Raw genomic sequence first — 20,744 nt, 5'->3', positions numbered from 1 at the left:
ACTTCATATCCTGAAACAACCAAAGAGAAAGGACATTTAGCATTGTGTTTCCATGGCAGTTTGTACTAAAGCCTTTGGAAAAGCTGCTTCAGTCAGGAACTGAAACACGGCCATGAGATTTCTGGGGAAAATAGTTCCAGTCTTGCATTTCAAACAAGAAAAAAATAATTCACAATAAATGCTTTGCTCTGAATGTAAAACTTGGGATAAAAGTTCCCAGAAACCCTACAAACAAGAAAAAGGGCTGTTCCCCTTTATTGTAAGAATTAATAATTTATTTTCCATTTCAGTAGCTGTCAGGAAATTAGATCTCTGTCCATTTGCACAACAAGGTGGCAAGTTAACCAGAGGACTCAGGGTGAATTTGTGTGTTTCAGAGTACAGTATTTGAGAGGAATAAAATATGATGGTATCTTCCAAGATACAGCGTTTACAGACATTTTTGGATAAATATTTCCACAGAGAAAGAGTAACTGGGTGGAACTTTGTCCCTTTAGGCCTCCTCACAGCAGGACAGGTCTGTGTGCTCTCACCAGCTGATGTTTGAGAATTTACGTATGTAAATGCATATTTACCCATCTCTCATTAGGACGGACCGAAGGGTTTGTCTCATCTGCTTATTCTCCCCCTGCTTCTCTTCCAGCATCCTCCCTCAGGCAGCACTTGAAGAAATCCACAAGTTCTCTGGGAGCTACACCTGCATGAACACTTTCAAAGGGCGAACATAGAGCCGATGGCACAGGGACTGGTCCTGAGTGAGCCCCTGACAGGACTGTGAATCAGCAGCCTTGGCTTCCAGCCTGTTCATGTGACTTGTGCTGCTCTGAGGCAACGCATTTCTTGCAGGTCATATCCATAGTAACATGACCTTTGCACAGGATTGAGTGACTGGACTGTGGACCCTTTGGAAAGGAAAACAAAGCGCGTGAAACGGTTCTGCGGTGTTTAATTCTTTAGAGTTCAATTGTTGAGTCTCCTCCTAGTTTTGAGATGTAATTTTTGTTTCTGAAGTTGTCTGTGGGCTGTCCCAGTGGAGAGGCAGCACTTGCCATGCCAAACACACTTTGTCTCCTCTCTTCCATGGTTTCATTTCTGCTTTTGGAAAGGGGAACTGAAAAAAGTACTTTGAGGAACTAAAAGTTATGGACATTTAACGGAAGTTTCTCTCCCTTCCTTCGCTTTCCATCCCTTCCTTCACTTTCCATTCCATGGTGGAGCTGTTCCCAGCACACCCTGGGGAAGGAGCAAACCTTGGAGCAGTGTTTTCTTTGCTAAAGGCCACCCAGGACTTCTATGTGGAAGGACTGAGCTGGGCCCAAAGAGAGTTGTTGTATTTCACCTGTGGGGGCTGGACAGGAGGGTTCAGGCAGCAGAGCAGTTCAAATAGTGGGAGATTCCTTCTGTCACTGAACTCATATATGAAATTTGTCATTCTGAATTTTTTTCTTCATTTATGATCAAATATAAGTACGTTTTTAGCATTAATCCCAGGTTGCCACACATGTAGGCAGCAGCATCAACAATGGGATGAACTAAATCTAGAACTAAAACTGGAGCCTGCTTGTACAAACACACATTCACTGACATAATCCATGCAGAGGAAAGTCCACTGTATCAGTCTGCACAGTGAGGTGGAATAATGCTCTAAAAACAGAAGAGTCTGTACTGTAGAGCTCATGAAATGTGAAGTTTGGAAGCACAGTTAGCAAAGGCCTGATTAAATGCATGTTGAATTCAACTGGGGATTTACCCATTGTGTTTTAGGGGCATTGAATCAGGCACTGATCAGCCAAAAGTGATAAATATGCTTGGGCTGAGATGCCAGAGCAGCCAGACTCTATTTATTTTTGTAATGATATATTCTCTGTGACAGCCTCGGAAGGGCAACATTCCTGTGCCAGATGCAGCACTAGGCATAGGAACCTGGTGAGAACCTACTGGAACACAGCTACCAGAGGAATTCATGGAATTGCAATGCAGGAAAGTAACAAGCCTAACTGGAGACACCTGAATGAAGCGCCTCAAGGGAAGGACATGCGATTAAAGGAGTGAATTTAGGGCTCCTGACTCGAATTTCAAGCTTTTCCATACATGTCCTGTGTGACCTGAGGCAAAATGCACCATCTGAAGGAGCACCCTGACCTGCAAAGCAGATATTTCTGGTGTTTCCCTGCCTCAAAAGTTGAAAGTTTGACTACCTAAATGTCTGTCAAAAGCTCAGCAAATCCAAATGCAACATCCTGCAGAAAGGAAAAGCAGTATTTGTTCAAGAACCAAGAGGTTCTATACAAAAATTTAGACAAGGACAAAACCCATATGCTAAAAATTTCTAAAAGAGATCTGAGTTACAGCAGAAAAGCTGTGAGCTGTATTTGAAATATTCCTTTGGTCCTGCCAGGTAGAATGGAGACTGACTGCTGAGGTGCCAGGGTGGGAATGTTGAAATCAGAAGGTCTGACCTCGCTGCAGACCAGCAGATTTCTCACTTCTGGAGCAGTTCTAGGGGAAGATGCTGCCAGAAGTGCCACTCTGCCTGGGTCAGTGCAGAGATGCAGCTCTGTGCCAGCTCTGAACAGGTTTCTTACATTGCAGTTTTCTTTGGAATTCCTGGATGTCTGGGGCTCTCTGGAGAGGATGAAAAAGAAACTCTCTGATTTCGAGGCCCACCTCAATAGAAGCTTTCAGCTTTATTTTTTGTCAGTTTTTTCAGAAGGAATTCAGTTCATTGAAAGCACAAATGCCATGAGGGGAGAACCCTTCCAGGATCTGAAGGTACCAGATTTATCCAGAGAGGCTTGGGAGGGGAAGGGATGATGATTCCAACCTCCCTCTGATCCTTTCTAGTTCCTCAGTAATCCTGGTCAGGCATTCCAGGCTCGTGGCTGTCAGAGCAAACAGCCCTGGTGAAAGAGCAGTGTCCCCCTGAAACGAAACCTTTCTGCTGAGATTCTATTTCTTGGTGAATTTCTAATGCAAAAGCGAGGTAAAACCACACACTGAAATCCCCTTTCATCCCCAAATCCCATCCCAGAGGATGGATCTGCTCTTTTTCCTGCACCACACCAAAGATGTTCCCGATCGTCGGGGTCTGTCTTACACACCCTCAGTGCTGTTGATTTCTTTCTAATGAATATAAACAAGTCAGAAGGGAGCTGAGAGTCATCATCTCGCTCCTCTCATCCACACACACACACACACAGAGCCTTCCCTCTCTCTCCCCTCAGGGTCCCGGAGCGGCCAGCGGGTCAAATAGCAGTCACAGTGGGGGAGAGGTATGCAGCAAACAGGGAAATAACGAGCAAAACATCGGCTTGGCTTTTCAGATAGTCAGGGAGAGCTGGGGAAGAGAGTTCCTTCCCTTGGGGGTGATGCACGGTAGGAAGCTCTCCATGCAGTGAGGGGCTGGGATGAGGTGGAAGAGGGTTTTTTAGCAGGCAGGCTCCTCTGGAATGCCTGCTGGGCTCTGCTGTGCCTTCCACAGAAGGTTAGCGTTGGGTAATCCTGAAGTGCTGCAAATGTGGACAAGCTTTGCTGAAGCCTAAGGCCTTCTCGAAGGAATTTCCGCCCTTTGACTTATTTTAATTTTGGTTTTCCCCTCTCCCTGCACTGCCTCCTGCCCTCCACTGCTCAGTTATTTTCTTCCCTTCTGTTTTCCTGTGTCATTTGCTGCACTTTTCCGTGCCACCATCTTGAGGCCAGATGTCATCCAAGAGTCTGGAGTAAGTTGGGGTGTATGCTTATTATCCTGCTGGAGGAATCTGGGGGAAGCTGTAGGAGCAGGTCACAGCAGTTTCATAGGAAATTAGTTTGCCTTGCTCCAAACTATGGAGAAATAAAAGGGTCCTTCCTATCACCTTTATACAGCAGATTGCTGCTGGTTTAATATTTGAATACTAGAGAAATGTGAGCTGTTTTGGGACACGTTCCCCTGACATAAAAAGGCCCTATTTAAATGGGAGGATTTTTTTTTTTTTCAGTTCCAGGTGGTTTCAGAGGGTGGTGTTTATACAAAGTGATTTTCAGAATTAGCGAGGCAGGGCAGGGAGAGGAGGAGTCCTTGGTAAGGGAACCTGATCCCTCATGTTCAATATTTCACGTTGTGGTTTTCGATGAGAAAAAAAAATGCAGCCTCATGCGCCCCTCGTGAACTTTAAAAAGGTCCTTCCAGCCATATTCCTGCTGATGGCGTGTTTTTAGCAGGATGGTAAAAAGGAGAGAGTTCTGAAAGTGGGAACTTCACCCTACCCACTCACTCACCCATTGTTCTGCTGAGGTTAAAAAGCAACAGAGTCCATCCCTCTTAGTTCTTCTAGAACTGCACAGAAAGTGCCTGGGCAAGTGGTTCTGATGTTTGCAAAGAGAAACTTGTTGTACTTTTATGTAATGTGTTAATTAGTGTGGGTGGGTATGATCAGATCTAGTCTTGCAAGCCTTTCCGACAACTCCCTGAACACTCCCACCTTCAGATATTAACAGATAGCACTGCACTTGCCAAGGCTCATAAAAACCCAGGAACAGCCTTAATGCAGGCAGAGCAGAAGTGGGTGCATTTATTTCACAGAGAACACGTGTGCCTGGAGCAGACATTACCCTGGTGCTTTCCTCGAGCTGAAATGCAACTGTTGAGGGAAGAGTGCAGGGTGACCTTGGATCATCTCCTCTGGTTTTATTTCTTCACGTGGCTTTAATAAACTTAATCTGGGCAACAGCCACTTTTTTTTTTTTTGACAGCAGTTGTTCCTAAGTTTGGGGCAAGGCAGGATTGTGTCAAATGCAGTCTTTTGCATTTTTCCCCAACCAACCACCAGCCCCTGAGGAACAGAATATTCTGCGCTGTTTGTAGCTCTCACCTCCCCGGCACTCAGATCCTCCAGCCTGCTGTGTTTGGAGACTGAGCAAACCTGTCAGTCACCAGCAGCACTTCCACTCTCTAGGGAACAGGATCCTCTTTGCCCAAGTGCCTTTCTGAAGGAGATGTTGTGAGTAGTGGCAGCCACAGATTCAGTAACATAAAGACACGAGGAAAAACACAGAAGTTCACCTTCTCCCTGCTGCTCATTGTCTTTCATCCAGCGTTTCCTATGGGAAGCTGGCAGTTCAGACACTTCTTGCCCCCCTTCCCACCCTTTTTTCTGCTAAAGTCACCTCAGCACCTTTCTTCAGTACCTTCAGGGGGCTGACAGCTTCAGCACAAACAACCCTGTCTGTCTGCTCCAGGAGCCAGATCAGCAGGGAACGTGTGAGATGAGACCAGAGCCTGTTCTGATGGAGCTGCCCCAGCCTGCAGACCACAGGTGGGAGACACAGGACACAACTTGAACGTCCCCTGTGCCACGGGAGGCAGCGAGTTCCCCCTGTTCCTGTCATCTTTCCTCTAAAAACATAACACCCTCTTTTGTTCCTGGAACAGATCCCTTGAGCAGAAACACACTGACCCAGCCTGCCTGGACTGGATACAGCTAAAAAATCACACACCTCTGAGGAGACAATTTACATCTTCACACCTTCCCAGAGAGTCCAGAATTACTAGTTCTTTGCTCTGGGCATTGTGACATACTAATGCAGAAAAAAAAAAAAATCAAAGGTAAATATATGTGCTGATTTTTTAAGGATAAATCGAAAAAGGAACAATTCCTCCTTAAATGAGGGAAGAAGGCACTCTAACTGGAGCTGGGGAGTGATGGAGAGTAAGTATATGAGAAAACAAAATAGATGCAATCTTAGGGGGAGTGTGACGGCCCTAAACAGGCGAGACGCCACCTTACATTCCTGAAGTTATATAATAATAGAGGCCTGTGATTTCCATCCAAAGGCAGAGTCTGTGAAAGAAGTGTGTTGTTACTCCTGCTCCTTCCAAGGGGTCACCGTGCCCTAAAAAGCAGACCATTAACTCTGTGCCTTGCTGGCTCAGGACGCCCCGATGTGCTGGTTCCTGATGGCTGTATCTTTGTTTTTCAGAGGGAGGGAAAGCAGCACAAACATGTAAAGACAAGGAAGGGTCACTTTGACTCGCCACTCACTTTTTCCTAACCAGCTGCAAGGACCATCCATCATGCCCTGGTTTTACAAGGACACGTGGTTCTCTGGCTTGTGCTAGCAATATTGTCCTGACCTGGTGCTACCAGGTAGATGTGGTTCCATTTTCTATTTTTTTTCCTTTAATCAAAAGCCTTTTTAAAATTTGATTTTTTATTTTTCTGAGCAAGTTGCCTGTGTATTTTACAGGCTTTTCACAGAAAGGCATCCTAGACACGAAGTTTCCCTGTCTGTGTTAATCAAATTACAATGAAAAGAATACTTTGGGGTGTAGCCACCAGCTGCCCTGCTGCCTTGGGCATCACTCCTGATCTCATCAGTGTTCCCAGAGACTGGGCTGGCACATGGCAGTGTTATCAGCCACGAGATAAGGAGGCAATTCCTTGCTATCTTTCCCAGGAAAATCACCTATCTAATGCCTTTATGCAGAGAGAGGACTGAAATAAGAGCAGGGTGATACAGTTGCTGGGATATTTTGCCTGTATGCAAAATGCTGTCATATGGAACAAGGGTTTATAATAAAAAGGGCTCATCTCAGAAGAATGTTTACTGAAGATGGAAATGGCCCTTATGGAAATCGAGTGATACCTGAACACACAGTTCCTGTTCCCAGAGCCTGCTGGGAACGCTGATTCCCTGCAGACAGGGCACAGTTCACTCCCTGCAGCTCTGCCAGGTAGCAGCAGAGGTGACAAGCTCATTGTCTCCACTCTCTCAATTGTTCAATGTAGGAAAATAAGTGCTTTTCAAAAAAACCCCAAACCATCCATCAGAGAACAAGGCAACCCTTTGTGACAGTGTCAGCCTTAGAGAACAGAGAAGTCTCAGGTATCAGAAAGAAGCCCCAGCATTCCCTACCTGATTCCTTGAGGTCCCAGGCCACATCTCCCCTGGTTAACAATAATAATAATAAATTTGGAAGCGTATGATTGACTCAGTTCAGCCATAGGATTAAACAGAATCACACATCAGTCTGTGAGCTTCTGCTTGTCCTTCTCCTTCCCAGCAAACAAAACCTTGTGTTCTCTTCTGGACTCCCACCAGGGCTGCAAATTCATGGAGAACATTTGTGGAGCCAGGCAGTACTTTATTCCCATTCTAGGGGCAATGCAAAAGCACAGAGAGACACCAGCAAGCACTGTCACATGTGCTTTGGTGGCTGAATAGTGTGTAACTACCGATATTCTGGAATATTCAGTAGTAGTGATCTGACACGTTTCTCAACTGCTATAGCCAAAAAACCTTCACCCACATCAACTGTTATAAAACTTTTGAACCCTAAACCACATTCAGCTTCTCTGTTGGCCTGTTGTTCTAGCTGAGGTTTAGCATGTTAATCAGATGATCAAATATAGCCTTGAATTTCTTTAGGAGGGATCTGAAAATGAGACAGAGAATAGTAATTGAAAAAAATACCAACAGTGTTGATGTGCAGAAGTTTCTACATGCATGAAAAAGCACATAAATCATTTACAAGCAGCTCGGTTTAATCATTCAATAGAATGTTCTGCTTCCAACACCCTTCTGACCTCATTCTGATTGTTTGAAACGCACACAGTCAATGCATCTCCATTCCAGTTTTAAAAATAGGTTTCCTGATACACCTCTGTTCAAACAAATTTTTAAGTTTTCCCACGTAAAACCCACCATTTGGTTCGAATTCAGACAAGTATTCACAGCTCTGGCTCCCTACATCAGTCATGAAAATAATTATTTCAAACTCTCAAGCCCGGGATTTAGGAGCAGTGACACTTTCTGGCTGGACATGTCCCATTTCCTCTGATGCAGTGGAGTAGGTAGAGTTGCAATATTCAGTATTTCCCTTTGAAAACCTCTTCCTATGGCCAGTCAGAGCCAGTGGCTCCTAAAGGCACAGAGCAGAGGAAATTCTGTCCCATCTTTGTCCTGCCCCGAGTTCTCGCGAATGAACTCGGGGAGAGGAGCTGCTTTTGAATGAGCCACGGGAGCCGTGCTGAGTTTATTTTCGTTGGGTTTATATTAGGTCTGATTTCTGCTGATCCCTTCATTTTTCATCGTTTCGTCTGTCTCCTCCGATCGTTCCCGCTGGAGAGGACTGCGTTTGGGGAGTTCCCGAGCCAGAACGCTGTGCCTGCACATTGTTCATCCCTGCGCCCTCCCTCCAGGCGTTCTCTCACCTGTGTCCACACCTCCTCAGACATTAACTCTGCAAACTGCCCCGGATAGCTTCAGATTGGCTTCCTTTGAAGCCTGAAGTGTAGCAGAAACCCCAGAGAGCTGGGACTGCTGCCTAACGAGTTCACAGCTGCATATTCTGCGTAACACCCACGGCCTCTGAATTTGAACTGGGAAGGACTGGTAGGGAGTGGGTGGCCAGGACCTCACTTCGTGGTTAAGGGGGAATATGAAAGTCATCTGCTGAAAAATAGAAATACGGTGCAAGCCCCATTAATAAGCACTGCTGGTTGCACTTACCACTCAGAAATATTAAAACAGATTATTTTAATGACACCTCAGAGTGTCCTTTTGCAGTCTAAAGTACATCCATCCTCTTGGATGCACTTTAAGGCTGGATGAGCAACTCGTATCCCAGTGATCTTCATTACAGCCAGCAGTGCTGCTTGACACGGGCAATTCCTGCTGTAGAATCAGCCTGTTTTCTTTCACTGGATTATTTTTCCATAGACCCCTTTCAGATTTCCATTTATCAAACACTTGATGGTTCTCGAGCGGTGATTTGCTTTGCGAGCAACTCCCGCTTTGAGCTCTTGCCATTCGCTAATGTAGAGTTTTCCTGTGGAACTGGCCATCCACATCACATGGTGGCTTTGCTTTCCCCTGGCTGGATGCCTTCCAATCCCACAGAAAGCTTTCTAGGGGCTCCAGCATGTCTGGTGATGGCTGTGAGATGGCTTCTGGCAGCAGTGTTAATGCAAACGCATATTTGAGTGCGTTCTCATGACATATTCCAATCCTCTGATCAAAAACGTGCCTATAGACGTTTTCAAGGGGAAAAAAAAAACACTCTAACTTGGGACACTGTCAAAAGTGCATTTGCCTCTACTTAGAGCAGAAAATTCTCACAGTTCGGTTTTGTTTCTGTCACTCTCGGCCTCAGATCATCAGGGGGAAAATAATCACACTGGAAATAGGTCACTGAAATAAAAGTGACCTCCTGACATCAGGGCACGGCATGATTCCACACCAGGGGAAAGGCACGATGATTTTTTTGGATTTGTGCATACTCACCTCTAGTTCATTTGAAAAAATAAACCCACAAGTGGACTAGAGGTGTGCTGCCCCTGAAATCTGGGAAGGGAACAAATGCAGAATAAGCAGAATTCCTGAGTGTGCAGAGAACACAGGTGCATTACCAGGAGAGCTGAGCTGCTGCTGAATTCAATAATTCAGTTCACCTGATGTTCATGTTCTGCCTCTGCACTGCTTTGGAGGACAGATCTGGAACTCATCTTTTAAAACTGCCAACACAGTATTTTACTTTCCCCTGTGCAAACCTGCCCCTACCAGAGCAGTTCCACTGGTTACAGACACAGGAAGGGGGACACAGAAGATTGTACAGTCCTGCCTGGTGTCACACAATGAGACAATTTACGATTTCGCTGATGGCACAACCATCTGAGATCCAGGTCAGAAACACTGCAAAATACAGTGTTTGCCCACAAATCTGCTTAATTATTTCACTCTGTGTAGACAAACCCTGGTGGCAAATCCCCAAATCAGATTTTCACACTTGTCCTTGACCCGTTAGATTAGATTACAGCTTCCTCCTAATGCCATAATTGCAACATTTCCATGCCTTGAGCCAAAACAAGGCTTGGAAACCTGGCCCTGTGGCTGCTCCTGCCCAGGGATGTTCTGGGGGAAGGGGGGAGGTACCTGCTGTGCTGAATTGGCCTAGAAATCCCACAGAGGCTCTGAGGGTTTAATCACAGAAATGTTTGCTCGGGGGCACTCACGATGGGCTCTTTTCTTGGAACTTTGAGCCTTTGTTTGCATTTTTCCCTGGGATGTGTTTACTGTTCATTTGTGCTGCACATGCTGTGAAAAATTAAGCCATTATGTCCATATTTTTTTTTTCCCCCTTTCTCCTGCTTTCATTCCTTTTATCCCCCCACCCACCCCCCTTCAAAATCCTTACAATTCCTTTCATTACTTGATGTTAACAGGGCAAAAGAAATAAATACTTGAAAGAAGATCCAAGCTGTGTTTCTGTTTGACTGCGGAGCTGCTGCGGTAACCGAACACCGGCCTGCAAGGTCAGAGAAAGAGAGGAAGGAAAAAAAAAAAAAAAGGAAAACTGCCCAAAATCTCAGCCCTCAGCCCACAGGTCGTGGTGACTGTTGCACAGCCATTTCCAGCCCCGAGAGCTGAGCAGTCGCTCTGTAAATCTCCGAGTGTTTCATTAGAGTTTCCTTGTCATGCGGCCGTTAAGTTTTATAACCTTTATATTTCAAGGGGAACAATGAACGTGAATTCCTTCGAAATGCCCCCTAATGGATCCCACATGTGAGCGATGGTTTCATAGTTGGGTTGCTCCGTAGGTAGCAAAGTGGATGATGGTTGGGCTTGGCCACAGCCCTGGGATGTGCCTGGTCAAGATTCCTGCTGTCCAGTGCCACCCTCCAGCTCCCACGGATGCCAAGGTCACCGTGGAAGGAAGATTTGTAAACGCTCCTGGTCAAAAGCAATGACAAAAGTCAGAGGGTCCACCAACAATCAGGAAGTTTTATTAGTAAATGACATGCTCAGGTGGAAATTGGTGTGAGGGTCCCTGAGCTGTAAGCACGTGGCAGTGGGGTTTGGATAAAGGGAAGAGAGAAAGGAAGAGAGGAATTCGGGAGGATGGAAGGAGGGAAGGGATGGTCAGTCCTGGTTCCAGCATTGATCCAGCTGATGGGATGTCAGTCCTGATTTCATTGCCAATCCACCAGTGTCCAGGGATGTCCATGGTCCTGGGGCACTGCCTGGGCTTGGGAGGGGACACCTTTTTATGGACAGGTTTTACTAGGCCTAAAGGGTTAAAATGGCTGTGTCAAGTTTGTGCCTTTTTTTTTTTTTTTAATTATGTGATTCTTAAACTGCACTTGTAAACAGTTTGAGTTGTTCAGTTCAGCTTGCCTTTAATTATGCTGGGGTGGCTTCTTTTGAAGTGTTTTTGCTTTGCTGTGTGGTGGGTGGAAGGAGCCAACAACTGGGATCTGTGGCACCTGTGATTGACTTTATCTGGCACCTCCTGTAGCAATTCTGTCCCTTTTTACCCACCTGTGACTAATTTCACCGGTTTTGAAGAGGTGTTAAAATCCCTACCAAAGGCTCTGGAAGTTTGCACAAAGAACTGCTTGTATGGAAATTACTGTTGTCTATTATTTTAATAGTTTAATTATCCTGATGCAGTGGTCAGTGCTGTTGAGAAATACAGATACCAGGTGAGTTATGCAATGTGGGCTGATTGTTTGGTGTGTGTATCTTCAGTTTACTTCTGTAGCAGTTTGATGTCTTTCTCACAACCTGAATTGGCTCTTTTTAGCAACTTCCATGCCTTGAAAACGTGCAGGGCTAGGTGAGGGGTGCTGGGATTTTTTTTTTTTTATTTCAAAGAGCCCTCTGTAAACTGGTATTTTGCTGCTTTAGTGTGGGAGTGGGGAAGTTTGGAATGGATGGTGTCATTAAATTAGTGACCACATCAGAGCTAGGCCAGTCTGCACTGCTGCCAGAGAAATGTGTCAAGGCGAGGTCATCCAGTGACCCTGAGAAGCAAGTTTAATATTATTCTTAGACCACGAGGAATTTCCACTTATTGTAAAGCTGTCAGGCTGTTTCTGCCCCTCCAGTCAGTGGGACAGGAACTTTGTGTGTGCAGAGATACCGTAATGGAGTTTGGGGCACTGTGATGATGCAGATCACAGAAATAATAAGCTGATTGTGAGAGTTCCTACTGCAGCTGAAGCTGCTCAGGTGCATCGAAGCCGTGGAACAGCCGTAGGGCTCTTTGTCAGGTCGAAAATGGTAATAACGAAGTTAAGGTTTACAGGAAACATTTGTTCTGCTCAATTAGCAGAGTCTTCGGCACATCCTCAGTCACCCTCTCACGGAGGAGGAGGAGGAGGAGGAGGAGAGTGCCAGCAGGAGGGTTATAGAAACGTGTGGATTCTTGGGATTAAACATGAGAGGGAGCCGGGAGAGCTCGGCAGGGCCGGTCGGTGCCCGGTGTCTGACGATGTGCCCGGTCATTGAGAAGCCCATCAAACGCGCTTTGTGCCGCCCCGGAGAGTGTTGGGAGCGGTGCTGAGCACAGCGGGAAAACACGGGGAGCCTGCCAGGAACGCCTGTTCTCGGGCAGCTTTTCCCGCAGTTTGCATCACCGGAGCGCGGCTCTGACGTGCGGGGCCGAGAGGTGGTGGGGAGGGTGTTCACCGGGGGGTGAAACCGGTGCCCTGCAGGGCAGGGGGAACACTGAGGGGTTCTTGTCGTCCACTTTTTGGGTACGGAGGGAGGGTGGGAAAGCTGTAGATTATCAGTGAAAGGGAAACTGCTTGGCAGCTTGTCTGTATTCTGCAGGATGAGCAGCTTATGGGTGCATAAAGGTCCGTGGATCAGGGAATCCTGTTTTCCAAAGAGCAGCAGTAGCACATCCCATCTCCCTACCCCCCAGCCTTTCCTCCGCTGATTTTGCTGGGATTGGGGGTGAGAAAAACCCTTTGGGTCTCTGTGTCAGGTCTCTGTGTCACTGCAGCTGCTGCTCTGTGCTTTGTAAAATGTGTGTCTGTCGGGTTCCTTTTGAGGATCTTGAGCTGCACGAACGGGATAATCGACATAACTGGGCTAACTGACACCTTGGAGATCGTGGAAGTGGGAACTGGGTGCCAGTCCCCTGGCAAGGGCTGCCAGAGGGGATCAGGCATCCATTCTAAACTACTTTAGGAAGCGTTGCATCCTTGGAAGAGCGACAGGGTGAGGAGGAGGGGAGGGGAGGAGGAGGAAGGGTGCAGGGGCTGTGCCATCCAGCCTTGGGAAGCCCGATAAGCTCAAACACCGTATCAGGCGGTGTTGCTGACTGTAGGGCTTTTCTGTTTGCTCCCGTTGAAGTTTGGAGCATAAATAATGATTATCTGTGCTTGGCCCTGTGTCCCAGCCCCCGCTCCGCTGAGCAGGGTCAGGGAGAAGGGAATTAGAGGCGGTGTCTTTGGCTGACATGAACCCGCTGGGGAGGGATGAGAGGAAGGGGGTCTTGGGGGCTGGGTTCAGAGCAAGGTTAGCCAAATATCGGATAAATTAAGCAAGAGAAACAGACAGCTCAGCTTGCAGTGAACTTTTCACCCAGCTAACCTGTTCCTCACCCTGCATTGCACAGGTGGAGTACGACTGGGAGCTCAGCCCTTGCTGTCCCTGCCTCCCTGTTTGCTGCAGTGCAAAGCCTGGCCAAGGGGAGAGCAGGGACTGCAGAGGGGGCTGCTTTGCTCTTTGGAATCCAAGAAATTATTATTATAGTTCTGATTGCTGTTCTTCAGAATCCTGGAGTTAACACCGCTGATTGCAGAGGGGTTGGTTGTTATTCGCTCCAGGGTACGACGAGGACCGGTAATTTCTGGTCATAGAGGCTTGGGAAGAAATTCCACACTGGAGAGGGCAAGGAACAAATGAGAGTGTCTAAACAGGGATGATGAGAAGATTCTTTGTGGGAAAAGGCAAGACTGGTGGGAATTCTGGTGTTTATTTCTCTGACTTTTCTTCTGCATTTACAGCGCGAGTAAATACAAATAATTGCTGACAGATGTTGTAAAAACACAGCATTGTGTTAACCTTTAAGGTTAATTTTTTTTTCTTTGTTAATAACAGATATTGATAACTCGACACGGTGCTCTGGGCTCTTGCTCACATCACCTCTGTGCAGTGGGCTCTGCTCCAGAGGTGTGTCTGGAACCAAGAGCTGAACTTGACCCTTTCCCAAATCCCCACTGCCTCCACTCCCTCTCCTCCCCAGAAAGCTGTAAGCAAGTTGAAGTTACTGCTTCTTAAGCAGTTGCTCCATCACACTTGGTGAGGCCTGAAGTTTTGGAAGTTTTTGATAGGTTTTTTAGGCCATTCTTCTGCTCTGTGGTGTGGCAGGTTTTTTGGACAGTAATACCTGGTATTACTTCAACCTAGTTTTTAGGCTAAAAACCCTGTGCTGAACTGGGACTCTCCAGTTCTCCTCTAGTTTTCCTTTTCCCTTTTTTCTCACTGTAGGTAAGAAAGGTCTGAAACCAATAAGAGCTGCCTAATGCACAGCATTTCCAGGAGCTGGGTCCTGTATTTTTCTCTGTGTGCCTAAATTCCATAAAACTGCAAAAAATTAAAAAAAAAATCCCTGATAGATTCCCCCCCACACACTTCCTTTAGGAGCTTTTACTGTCAGTGCACTTCTGGATGGTAAGTGCTGGGAGCTGGGTGTCTGAAAAGGGAAGAGCATTGTATAAACCTGGAGATAATCCCTGACTTCAGGAAGCCACGAGCCTTCCTGGAGCACTGAGTGGTTTTGGGGTTTGCCTCCTCTGCTGCCCTTTCCCCTGCAAGGACAGGAGCTCTTGGGTGGGTTTGATGAGCCCAGAGAATGGACTCTGTTCAAACTCACTCTGTTGTGTGCTTGGTTTGGGCTGTTGTGTTGTTTTGCTGTGTTGTTCTGGTTTGGTTTGGTTCCCTTGGGGTGGTTCTGGCTGGCTGATTTTACAACCTGCAGTTTCAAATGCAAATTCCACCGCTGGGGAGGGGACGGGGGGACAAGGACAAGGTCAGTGGTCATCAGATAAACGAGGCTACTCCTTCTCCAGCAGTTCAGGCCGATTCAGCAGAGCTCTCAGTAACATCACAATCTTGCTGAAGACCAATTTGCTTGTCTGATCTGTCAGAGTGTGTATTCTCCATAAAACTTGCTCCCTTTTCCACGCGCTGGTGAAGTTTGCCAGACCAGCTTGGCCAATCCTGTTGTGGCTCCAAACCCTCTGTGTCATGGCAGGCTGGCTGCTTCTACTGTATTTTTTTTTCCTGCCCCTTGAGTGACATCATTTAAATGATGAGTCCCTGAGATGATTCATCCCAAAAAAAGATCTAATGATTGTTACCAGTTATTCAAATCAGCGTTACTGATTTCCCGCATCCTCCCACTGGTCCCTTGAGCTCCCCCACCCACTCGTTTTTCACAATAATTCCCAGGCTTTCTGGCTGCAGGCTTGGGATGGCCTCTCCTGTGTTAAGGTGTAAGTGTCTGGTTCTCCCCAGAGGAACGTTCAGGGCTCGTGTGGGCAGATCCCACCTGGAATGGAGCTGGGGAGGTGGAGGGAGCTCCAGTGAGGCTTCCAACGGTGTTTGCAGCACATCCCCTGCTCTCTGGGCTGGGCTGGTGTTGCTGGCAGGCTCTGAGGTGGCTGGTTCAAAGCTCAGTGAGTGGTGTGTGTGCAGGCTGCAGAGCTGGGGTGTCCAGGAGTGGGCTGGAACCTCTGGAGCAGTTCTGGGATCATTGCATGCTCTGCACTCGGGGAGAATTGCACTGGTAGTGACCTCGTGTGCTGCTGCTGCTGCTCCAGTTTTTGGTGGTTGTTGTCTCTTCTCTCACAAATAAAGATCCTCAACTCGTGAGGCTCTTTTCTCCAGCACTGTGGCTTGAAATCTGCAGTGATCTGTATGGTCAAGAGCTGCCACTGAGAGCAGCTGTGTTTTCTCCAAGCAGCTCCTCAGTCTTGCCCCTTTTCCCCCATCATGTTCCTTTTCATATCCCAGTGTGTTTTTCCTTTATCTGTGGCAAGGAGAATGAAAGGATATTGAGGAAACAGAGCACAGAATTAAGGTCTCAGTAGAGGACCTCTTTGGATGACTTATAAAAATTCAGTCCTTTTCCTAAGACTCCAGGGCTTTTAAAGGGAAACGATCCCTCTTGTTTGAGATTTTCCTATAGAGGAGATATAAGGATATTTTTTAGTATTAAATAAAGGGATCTAAAGCGTCATCCAGAGCTTGCACAGGATTCCTGGATATTCTAGTGCACCTACGGATGGTTTTGGTGGTTCTAAACAGTGCAAACAAGTAAGGTGATGACAAGGTCTGTGACTTCTTAGTCCTGACTCTGCAGCCTGTGAAGTTGAGCCCCAAATCACCCAACAGCTCTTGTGGAGGGAGAGAACTGCTTTAGGAGGCAACCCTTGGTGCTGGATTGTTCTCACGGTGAAAAGCCTTGAGTTGGCCCGGCAGAACGAGCTCCCACAAAAGAGCAGCGGAGCCGCCCCCCTCCCCTCCTTTCTGGAGGAGCAAGTGGATTTCTGGCTGTTCCTGTGCGTGGCACCGAACCCCCTCCCTCCCTCAGCAGCCGAGGGGAAGGAGGAAAGCTCGGCGTAACCTTCGGTGTGTTATTTATTATCGCTCCGCGGCCCCCCCCGGAAAACGAACTTTGGGGGAACCGCGAGCCGATGGCAACGGCGAACACCGGGAAAAGCCCGGGAATCAGCAAATCCATTGTGTTGCGCTGACAGAAAGATACTGTTACAACACACTTTAGCTGCCAACTTGCTGCAGTCACTCAATCCATCACGGTGGGCTGCGGGATCACAAGCCAGTGAAACTCAGCCTGGCGTGTTATTTTAGTCTTACATGGACTGTGAGATAAACGGGGCATGAACCGGCCCCCTGGCAGGGGGTCGACCCCCGGCGCCCTCATTAAAGTGCCAATCAAAAAGAGTAATGGGGAGGAGGGGGTGGGATGGAATTCTGGCTCCTCCGGCCCCGCATCGCGCACGGTCCCGGCCACTCCGGCGAGCCAAGGGAAACATTTCCCTGCTGAACAGGAGCCAGCCCTCCAGAAATGCCTCCTCCCCGCTCGTGGTGGGAACCTGTTCCTTCCTGCTGGCTGGGCAGAGCAGGGAACGGGGAGGATCATTGCCGGGCACAGCCTGGAGAAGGTGTGGATGTGAAGGAATCATTGCCGGGCACAGCCTGGAGAAGGTGTGGATGCGCTTTCTATGGATACACAGGCACTGGGATTGTGTCCATCCTCAGTCAGTGGTGTGTTTTGTGTCAGAAGTGGCTCATGGTTCAATATTTGTGTGTGAAAGGTGCAGTGGAACCTGCTCTCCCCTGAGAGCATCAGTGGGTTGGTTGTGTGGGCAGCAAAGTTTTTAGCAGGGCCTGTTGCTAAAGCAGGAGAAGCCACAATGGTTTCAAAGTAAAGTGGAGTAGTCTTAGACCAGATATAAGGAAGAAATATTTTACAGGGAGGGTGGTGAGGCGCTGGCACAGTGTGCAAGGTGTGCACGTGGATTCCTGTGCGGTGTGGGGGTTATTTCAGCATTCCATGGGAACCTGCAGCAAGTTGATCCTGCAGGACCAGGATGATCCTGGGGTGCACACAGAGCTCAGGCTGAGGCTCATGAGCAGTGCTGGGGGGCCTGTCACTGATGGCTGGTACTCAAACAGGCCTGGGAGCTCTGCTTGGGCAATGCTTGTTTTTGAGACTGTGAGTGCAGCTGACACTGCTGTGGGAATTCCTGGATGGCCTGGGATGCGTTCTGGGTGGTGTATAAATACCTGTTCTTCTGCGTGTTGATTCCTCTGGCATGTGCTCAAAGGAGAGGGCGAAAAGGTACCTATGAAAAGAAAGAAAGGCGAGTGAAATTGTTTGTGTAATGTGGATTTTTAGTGTTTGAAATCGGGAAGCTCAAAGTGGGGGAGTTGGCTCTTAAACCTGCTTATAAATGTCAGCTCTGCTATGATCTCGGTGTGATTATGACCTTGGCAGCTGTTTACTTTTGCTCTCAAGGTTTTATCAGCAGCAGAGAGTTTCTCCAGGGGGAAACTGGTTTGGTTTAAAATATTATTGTTTTAATGGGCAGGATGAGCAGTTGGGATTAGTGTCAGTGAAGCAAAATGTACAGGTAGTAACTGGTGTCGTGCTGCAAGACCAGAGAGTAACCAGTGAGAGAATGGTGTGAGTTTGTGTTGTCTCTATAATCCTCTGAAGACTCTTAGTGCAAGTGCTGTTACCCCACAAATACAGATGTATTTGGCACAGCAGGTAGTGCTGAACAGAATTTCACATTTCTGGGATGTTTTACCTCCAATACTGTTTCCTCCATACTTTGAGATTAAAATAAATCCTGAAAAAGGATGAATGGAATGGCCTGGAATTGCCTTGGCAGAGGGGGAACATCCCTGGTGGTGCTCCTGGTGCTGCTGTGTCAGGGCTCTGACCTACCCAAGAGCAGGCTGGGGCAGAGCCTGGGCCTGTGAATGATGGGTCATTTTAAAGAATTATTTGATTTTTTTTTTTATTTTAATCCCCCTCCCACCAAACCTCCAAGCAGACACACGTTTTTTTGCTACATCACTATTTTGATACGCGGTGGTTTGTTCTGCTGGTTGTGAGTTGTTTGCCAAGGGCCGTGGAGCAGCAGAGCTCAGGAATGGTGAGTCACCCTCCCGGGGCAGAGCAAATGTTTGCTTTTGCGGTGTCTGGAGGGCTGAGGGATGGCTGGTATGATGGATTTCTCTTTTATTTGTTACAATTCCTCTCCAGCTGCAGCGTGCAGGGGACTTTTTTTTTTTTCCTTTTTTTTTTTTTGCTGGCATTTTCAGAAACCATTGTTCTGCAGCTCCCGTAGCAGCCCTTGTCCTTTGGGTGACCCGGCCATTTATCCAAACTGTAAATGCACATGGAAGCTGTTTACTTCTCTCGTGGCCTTTCAGTGCTTTTGAGTCAGCCCAGAGGTACAAGGTTGTTTTTACCCACCACGAGAACACGTCGTGCTGGGCCCAGGGGGCAGGCGCTGCGGTGTCAGATGCAGGGAATCAAACAAAAATAAACCCAAACCACAAGCAACAAAACCCCGTGTGGCACTGGAGCCTGACAAGTGTCCCCAGGCCCTGAGCAGAGCTGACCCAAAGCAGCTGCTGCAGTTTGCTCCCAGAGATTGGGATTTCTGGCCCAGGGTGTGCTGTGCTTCTACTGAGAAAAACACCAAAAAAAAAAAAAAAAAGACTGTTTTTTTCCCCAGTGTTTGTCACTGGTTAATGGGTAACCTTTTCTTTCTGGCAGGAATCCTTGTAGGATTCTGCCCTCTCCTGTCTCGAGGCACGTGCAGGGCTGGTCCCAGTGCTCCCCTGGTGCTGGGGTTGCCTCAAGTTTTCCCAGTCCAGAAAATCTGCTACTGCTGGAGAACCATGAAAAGTCTTTGGTTCAGTCAAACTGCTCGGTGTCCTCTTAATATTTTCTCAGGCAGGTGGGTTTGTGCTGCCCTGAGCCCTTTTTCAAAGCTGTCAGAGCAGAGATGTAAGAAAAAGGCTGCGGGAAAGTCAAACCAGAAACAGGAGTTGGGGAGTTGGAAGTGGTTTGTCCCAGCCCTGTATTGAATAAAATTAAGGATCATAAAGTGCAGTCAGAGTGTGCTGTCGGCTGGAATTCTACAGCAGTACTGGAGTCTGCAGCTCTGGGCACATTATTTTATTTTATTTTTTTTCCAGAAAAATAAGTTCCTTCTTTGTAACAACTCTGCCTTTAGGAATAGAGGAGTTTGGAATTTGCTTCTCAAGAGAACTTTAAAATGTATATTTGGTGTGTGTGTATATATTAAAAAAGTAGTACAGAAGCACAGACACACACTGTTATTCTTTGTTAGAAGAAAAGTTGTGTAAGTGGATTTTGAGCAACTGTTGACTTAATTAAAATGTGTTTTGAGTTTGCTTTGGTGTTTTGGTTTTTTTTTCAGTATCTGTGCAGCAGGCTGTAAGCTGAGGAGTGTCACTGAAACCTGCTTTTTCAGAGCCAAGTACCACAGGTGACATCACTGTGACCAGCAGATTGAGGCAGCTCCTTGGAGGAGAAGAAATAGAGCAAGGGGCTGGAGGAGTTGTCAGCTGAGTGGGTCAGGCAGTGTAGGAAGCAGGTTGGTACTAAGCTGTGTTTTAGAGAGAAAAAGAATTAAAAAACCCCAAATACATATATAGTTGGCCTAAAACCTTAAGGTATTTTACTGAAAAGAGATAAATGTTAAAGCATCCTGCAGTCCAGGGACTGAGCAGATGGATCCAAAGGTCCTTGTCGCTGGGAAATGGATGATTGTTTCTTGGGTTTGAGATGTGGCCCATTTAGCCACTTAAGCTTCTCCCCACAAAAATGTAAGCACTGCACTGCTCTGGAAAACAGCCCTGGGGACTGGAGCTGCTGGGATGTGTCACCACAGTGATTTACTGGGAGTCTGCTCAGGAGCAGAGGGCAGGGGAGGATGGTGTTGTCCTGTGCAGGGACACCTCACCACGGGGGCCCTGCTGGAAACAGAACTGTCCCTGCTCCAGGAATGGTGTCAATGAAAGGGGTATTTCACTGTGAAACAATGAGATGCAGAGGGACATGGAGAACTTCACCCCTGCCTTGTGTAAAGTGTCTAAAAGTTACTGAGTCTCCTTTTTTCCAGTTTCTTCCGTGACTTTGGAAAGTGAAGACATTCCCTTTCTCAAGAGGCAGCACGTGCACTGATAAGTTATCTCTGGGCAGGGGAGTCAGACCTGATTGCACAGTCAGTCAGTCACTGGGGAGGGGGGCAGGGGAGGATCCAGCAGTGACAGTGGTGACATCTTCCTGGATTTGTACACCTTGGCAGGAGCACAGGATTGAGCACGGTGTGCCAGGGAGAGAGGACAGGAGAGGGAAGGGGAGGATAATGAAGTGGAGGAAGGGGGAATAGAGGGGA

At 47.4% G+C, this 20,744-nt stretch overlaps 1 protein-coding gene and 1 long non-coding RNA gene across 4 annotated transcripts in view; one reads left to right on the top strand and one right to left on the bottom strand.

Annotated features, from left to right (window-relative positions):
• The window catches only part of DHRS3 (dehydrogenase/reductase 3), a 25,464-nt gene extending 23,726 nt beyond the window's left edge, over positions 1-1,738 (top strand). For 2 of the 3 annotated variants that reach the window (XM_027898782.1, XM_027898781.1), the window contains one exon: positions 644-1,738. In XM_027898782.1, the coding sequence (XP_027754583.1) occupies positions 644-728 (85 nt within the window). In that variant the 3' untranslated portion in view covers positions 729-1,738. Of the gene's footprint in view, positions 1-497; positions 591-643 lie in introns of those variants that run through there. The other variant, XM_027898780.1, reaches the window with a different exon arrangement.
• LOC114065124 overlaps positions 1-20,744 on the bottom strand; it is a 21,804-nt gene extending 1,060 nt beyond the window's left edge. Inside the window, exons 1-2 of the long non-coding RNA XR_003572878.1 lie at positions 20,387-20,744; positions 10,156-10,159 (exon numbers count right to left, since the gene is read on the bottom strand). This is a non-coding gene — a long non-coding RNA (uncharacterized LOC114065124). The remainder of the gene's footprint in view (positions 1-10,155; positions 10,160-20,386) is intronic.

Source organism: Empidonax traillii, unplaced genomic scaffold (assembly GCF_003031625.1).
Source record: "Empidonax traillii isolate 1590-97213 ecotype Southwest subspecies unplaced genomic scaffold, ASM303162v1 scaffold623:size392626, whole genome shotgun sequence".
In the NCBI taxonomy this organism is placed as follows: Eukaryota; Metazoa; Chordata; class Aves; order Passeriformes; family Tyrannidae; genus Empidonax; species Empidonax traillii.
The sequence above is the reverse complement of the archived record's forward strand: the minus strand, read 5'-3'. Positions and strand labels throughout refer to the sequence as shown.